Source organism: Coffea arabica, chromosome 7c, assembly GCF_036785885.1.
Source record: "Coffea arabica cultivar ET-39 chromosome 7c, Coffea Arabica ET-39 HiFi, whole genome shotgun sequence".
Lineage (NCBI taxonomy): Eukaryota > Viridiplantae > Streptophyta > Magnoliopsida > Gentianales > Rubiaceae > Coffea > Coffea arabica.
Genome location: NC_092322.1, coordinates 20,050,733 through 20,057,505, shown reverse-complemented (window position 1 = coordinate 20,057,505; position 6,773 = coordinate 20,050,733). Strand labels below are relative to the sequence as shown.

Sequence of the window (6,773 nt, the reverse complement as noted above, 5' to 3'; positions counted from 1 at the left end):
TTTTTGGGATTAAGGATCGACAAACCTCTATAGTACCGATCGTGTTGGCTGACATTTTTGTTGCGTGTACCAACTGCCAAAGGGGTCAAAGTTCTTTTATGGATCAAATCAGATTTTGCATATATGGGCCATGGAACATTTTCGAAGACAGTTGCCTGCTCTTGATGGTCTACCATTGATTGGGGATAATTGGATCTCTACCCATCATAAGAGAGTTGACAAAAGTAATCTACCAAGAAACCCATCAAAATGGCTGAACTTTCTGAGGGTATTGCCAGATCAAAAGATTAGATGGGTACTAGACTAGACCGACTGTTTCAACCCTATTCTGCGCACCAAGTCATTAGATTTTATACTGCTATTGGGAACTCAAGGCATCATGGCATACACTCCTAAAAGGTTTCTCAGACAGTTAGAACGCATTCAAGGAGTACCACTTACACCTAACTTGATCGATTTCACCATCAGTTTTGGCAAAGGGATCTGTCCAGATAAAATTCTGATGAAAATACCAATTGTCGAAGCTTGGAAAACACTCTCCGATGATGAGGATATCGCTTATGTTCCGCAACTTAAACAGATGGCTTTGGTTACCCCTCAATACGAGGAGTGGCTCAGAGAATCTGGTGCTGAGCGACCATTGATGGAACAGTCCGAGGAAGTCAAGAAATTAATGGTAATCATTGAGGCAAATGACAGAGAAAATGCACAATTAAGGCAATCTGTGGAAGTGAATAAGCGTCTAGCAGAGAAGAATAAAAGACTGTGTGAGAAAATGCAAGAAAGACACCAGGAGTTGAAGAGAAAGTGTGGCAAGTTGTATGATCAAACTGAACGCATGCAGAATCCCTATTCCAAAGAGCCAAAAGATGCTGTGATAGATAGATTGAAAAAGTTTAATGATCTTGTACGAAATCAACTTCAAGAAATGATGTAGATGATGTATGATATTTTGAAATCCATCAATGAAATGATCCTTATCTGTTGCAAAGTTATTTTTCGAAACACAGGTTTGATAAACAGGTCTCACTTCGAAGGTGTTGCATCATATTAGGCCTACCCTTGACAGAAAAGGGCTCCCCCATAGGACATGTATCCGAATTATTTAGATATCTACTAACCATGTTTTTTTCTTTCTTTTTCTTTTTCTTGAATAAATTACAGCAATTTGACAGAAAATCCACTCCTAAATCAGTTTCTTTTCTCCACTATCAGGTATTTTTCACAATAGCTACCCAAAGAAGCCCCATCATCACCAGATCTCGAAATAGAGCCTTGAGACAGCCTGTAAACATGAGTTCAGTACCAGAAACTTCAGAAAGATCTGCCGTAGTTACATCACCGGACTTCACAGCATTGGGAGCTCAATTAAGTGAGACACTTGGCAAGTTCAATGAGTTAAGTGCTGAGATGGCGTCGCAAAAGCGTGTAATTGATCAGTTAGTCGCTAACAATAGTAGTGGTGGTATCGCAAATGACCAAGAACCTATCGATAATCACCCACCTGCACAAGACTATCGACCACCCCACACATCCAATACCCAAACACCTTTCTTTCCTCCTTTCGCTAACTCTCTTGAAAATACCTTTGCCTGATTAAATTCAGACTTTTCCTATATACATCCGAATTATGTATTGGTGAACCCAACCAGTAGTCAAATCCCTCAAATCCATCCACAAACCAATCTGAACGTTCCCCCCAATCCTCAGGGACCGCACCACCACCTTACGGAGCCTTTTGTACTGGATACGGCATCTCAAGGGATGGCGGCGATGGAAGAACAACCTACACCCGTTGATAAAGATCTGTTAAGAAGGTTAGACCGATTTGATGACTTTATGAAAAAGAATCAAGGGTTGAGTAGGCATGGTGGTTTGGACTACGATGAATTGTGTCTTTTCCCAGATATTCAGCTACCGTTGGAATTCAAAACCCCTAAATTCAGTAAGTATGATGGAACTGGAAATCCTAAGACGCACCTCAAGATGTTTGCCAACAAGTTAGGTAAACTTATGGATGATGAGAATTTGCCTATGCGTCTATTTTCGAAAAGTTTGGAGGGAGATGCTCTAGATTGGTATTCAAATTTGAAATCTAGAGAAGTCAAAACCTGGTTGGATCTATCAGCTGCTTTTGTAAAGCAGTATGAATTTAACTGTGAGTTGGCACCAACACGAACCACACTGGAGGGTACGAAAAGAAAGCCATCGAAAGATCACAAGACCTACGCAAAACTGTGGAGAAAGTTAGCTGCCAAAGTGGAGCCTTATTTGACCGAGGAAGAGATTGTTCGTACTTTCATCAAGACTCACGATCCACCCTATTTTGAAGAGATCTTCTGCATGACTGGAAGTTCATTTGCTGCTATCATTAACAAATTGGAGGAGTATGATGAATTTGTCAAAGCAGGGAAGATTGTTAATGTGTCTGCATTAAAGTTGCAATTGGATAATCTACAAAATCAAAACAACAATGGGAAAAAGCTCTCATTCAAAAAGAAAGAAGGTGATACTGCTTTTATATGGGATCAAGGCCCGTCTTTCAGACTCAAAAACCATCCCACCTATTCTTTTCCTTACCCGTATTACACCAATCCTCAACTAGTTTACCACACTACTACCCAATTCCATCATTCCCGACCAAATCATTTGAATACCTCGCCCTTACCTCCAACTCCACAACCTGTCTTTCAAAATCACTCTCGTCCCATTTACCATTCCAGACCAACATTGCAAAACAATAACCTTTCTCAAAATTCTTTGCAAACCAGTGGAATTCAAACTCAGAAACAATTTCGAACATTCACCAACTTGGACCGACCTATTGATCAGTTGTATGAGCAATTAAAAGCAGTTGGAAAAATTGGCACTGTTCCTCCCAAAATCTATCCCAGAGGTCCTCCTACCGGTTATGATCCGCATGCAATTTGTGCTTATCCTTCTGGAAGTCCAGGTCATACCACTGGCAATTGTTGGGCTTTAAAACATAAGATTCATGACATGATTGATTCTGAAGACATCCTTCTCAGAAAAAAGGGAGAGCAGGGACCGAATGTTAGTAAGAATCCTCTACCTGAGCATGGGAGTACTGTGGGGGTTATCATCGCTGATGAAGATTTTGTCGACCCCAGTCAGTACATTGTAGATGAAACTGAAGTGTTTGGCGTGATGGAGACTGACCATGCGGAGATGAGGAAACTGCTGTCTGTTGAAGAGTCCATAACTAAAGATAATGCTGAAGAAAAATTAAAATCTTTTGTGTTTGAAAAAGAGGAGCCATTTATGGTAGAAGGAGGGCCTTTCGAGGTTGACAATTCTGAAGTTCCTTTTATTTTGGATCTTCCATCTTTTGAATGGGATATATCAGAGCCTGCCATTCTCGAATTTTCAGAACAAATGCCTGTCAATAACTTGCAAGAGGTACCATGGAACTACGAGGAGCCCAGTCTGTTAATTGGCGGTAAAGATTGCTTGAAGGAAGATATATCTACTATTACTAGGTCTGGGAAAATTGTGGAAAACTCCGATATTGATATTCAATCTAGGGCCAAGGTTAAATCTCCGACACCCATGCCTCGTGTGTCTGAAAATGAAGCTATAGATTTTCTGAAGATGCTGAAGAGAAGTGAATACAAAATAGTGGAGCAGTTGGATAGGATGCCTGCTCAGATTTCTTTTCTGAATCTTCTCTTGACTTCCGAGCTGCACAGAGAAGCATTGCTCAAAATTCTGAATGAAGCTCAAGTCCCTAAAGATATTTCGGTGGATAAATTTTCTGACATTGTGGGGGATGTACTTGCTGCTAATCATATTGCCTTCTCTGATGATGATCTGACTGCAGAAGGGATCGGGCATAACAGAGTTTTGTATATATCGGTCTGTTGCAATGGAAAGCTGTTGCCGAGGGTCTTAGTGGATAATGGGTCAGCGTTGAATATCTGTCCATGGAACACTCTTACCAAGCTTGGATTTCTTGACATTAAACTCCGTCCATCTGCAACTGTGGTTAGAGGATTTGATGGTTCAAGGAGGGAATCTATGGGTGAAACAGACCTGGTATTGGAGATAGACCCTGCTCAATTCCAAGTTACTTGCCAAGTGATGGACTTCTCCAGCATTTATAATATTTTGCTTGGGAGACCTTGGATACATGCTTCCAATTCAGTGCCATCTTCTCTGCATCAAATGTTGAGGTTTATTATGAATGATCAGTTCATTGCTGTGTTTGCTGAGGATGACTGTACCATGATCGTTGATGCAAAGTTTAATGGTGAAAACAGAAAACGGACTCCAATCTCGTCTCATCACGTTGCTGACATCGTCTCTGTGGGATGGGCATCCAGGGATAAGTCGTTGACTCAATCAAATTTGCCAGAGGCCAGTATTATAATGGCTAGGGAGATGATCCGAGGCGGATACGAAATAGGAAAGGGTCTTGGGCGGGAATTACAAGGAATTTTGGAGCCAATAGAGATCCCGACGCAGAAGGATACATTTGGATTGGGATTTCATCCGACTGCTAAGGATAGGAGAGAAATGCAAGCTCGAAAACAAGCTAAAAAGAAGGGTAAACAAACTTCCTTAAACGCCCCGCCGTTATATCACACCTTTCCTCGTCCATCAGAGGTGCTTATGCCAGAAACGAAGAATCCTGTGGAGAAAATTGAAGTGGACCTGTCTCAGCTATTTGTCGGGGCTACTTGTGAGGAGGGGCCATCAGAAAATGCAGAATTTTTGCCAATTACCGAAGGAGCTATTCATAATTGGACTGCTGATTACCTTCCCTCTCGAAGGGAATTTCGGTAAATTTAAGGGAATTGTCTTTTGTCTAGATCATATCCAGATAGGACAGTAGTCTGGATCTTTTGTTAAAAGAAATTGCTTTCATCTTTTTAACCTTTATTCTTTTTCAGTTAATATAACTTGCTTTGTTCAAGAAAATTGCTGAAACGAAAATAAAGGTTTGGGTTAAATATATCTTTAAATAGCAAACACGTCTGTGTATTTATCTTTTGTGAAGTCTTGATGCATTTTGAATTTAATGAAATGAAAAATTTCTCCAGTATTTGCTATTTATTTATTACTTATATTCTATTCTATTTTCAGATGGCCACAAATAAAATTCTTTGACCCTTTGGATGTCACTATTTTGGAATTCGATGGCTGCAATCTCGATATCTCTCATGAATTTGAAATCATGCAATCTGAAATTCAAAGCGAGAGTGATACTGAGGAAGAATTTGAGTCTATTTCAAGGGATTTAAAACAGTATGAAGAGAAACCCAAGCCCAACTTAGAAGAAATAGAAATCATCAATATTGGCACTAAGACGGAGGTTAAAGAAGTTAAAGTCAGCATTCACTTGAATAAGAAACAAAAGGAGGAAATGATTGAATTCTTAATGCTTTTTCAAGATGTGTTTGCATGGTCATACGATGATATGCCAGGGATCTCTACAGACATAGTGGTTCACAGGTTGCCAACTGATCCAAATTTTTTACCTGTAAAGCAGAAGCCACGTAAATTCAAACTAGCAATTAGTCTCAAAATAAAGGAACAAATTGTGAAATAACTCAATGCTAAGATAATCATGGTGTCTCATTATCCCATCTAGCTATCGAATCCTGTGCCAGTGCCTAAGAAATCTGGGGAGGTGCGAGTATGTGTTGATTACAGAGATCTGAATAAGGCCAGTCCGAAAGACGATTTTTCTTTGTCAAACATTCATATTCTTTTGGACAATATTGCTGGACACGAAATTGAATCTTTTGGTGATTGTTTTGCTGGGTATCATCAAATTTTAATGGCAGAAGAAGACAGAGAAAATCTCTTTTATCACCCCATGGGGAACCTTTTGTTATAGAGTGATGCCTTTCGGGTTGAAGAATGCTGGAGCCACTTATCAGAGGACCATGACTACCCTGTTCCATAACATGATTCACAAAGAGATGGAGGTCTATGTGGATGATATCATAATTAAATCCAAGAAGGTTGAGGACCATTTGGTTGATTTAAAGAAGCTGTTTGAAAGATTGAGAAAGTATAATTTGAAGTTGAACCCTGAGAAATGTGCTTTTGGAGCTCCGGCTGGTAAGCTATTGGGTTTTATTATCAGTAAAAAGGGTATAGAGATAGATCCTGCAAAAATAAAAGGAATTCGAGATATGCCCATTCCAAAAAGTCAAAAAGATGTGAAGAGTTTTCTTGGAAAGATCAATTTCATTGGCCGATTCATTACACAGTTAACCTCTACCTGTGAGCCTTTGTTCAAACTGTTGAAAAAGAATGCGCCGATGGATTGGAATGAAGATTGTCAGCGGGTTTTTTATAAGATCAAGAATTTGTTAAATCCTCCGGTCTTAGTGCCACCTCAGCCAGGGAGACCTCTGATTATGTATTTGTCTGTTTTTGATGAGGCTGTCGGATGCGTTCTGGGACAGCATGACGAGTCTGGGAGAAAGGAGCAAGCCATCTACTATCTGAGCAAGAAATTTGCAGGATATAAGGCCAACTATTCTTTCCTTGAGAGAAGTTGTTGTGCTTTAGCATGAGCAGCTCAGAAGTTGAGACATTATTTGCTCGGTTATACCACTTACTTGATTTTCAGTTCTGATCCTCTAAAATACCTATTGGAAAAGTCGATGCCCACGGGACGTATGGCTAAGTGGCAAATGATCCTTTCCGAGTTCGACATTGTCTTCACGACACAAAAGGCAGTCAAGGGTCAAGCCATAGCAGATCATTTGGCAGAAAATTCAAGAAATGATGATTAC

General features: G+C 40.0%; 1 protein-coding gene across 1 annotated transcript; it reads left to right on the top strand.

The window, feature by feature from the left end:
- The first annotated feature begins 1,764 nt into the window (after positions 1–1,764).
- LOC113699712 (uncharacterized) lies at positions 1,765–5,863 on the top strand. The gene is made up of 3 exons (XM_027220069.2): positions 1,765–4,802; positions 5,107–5,503; positions 5,615–5,863. The coding sequence occupies exons 1-3, from the start codon at positions 1,765–1,767 to the stop codon at positions 5,861–5,863; spliced, it is 3,684 nt and encodes a 1,227-aa protein (XP_027075870.2).
- The last annotated feature ends 910 nt before the right edge of the window (positions 5,864–6,773 follow it).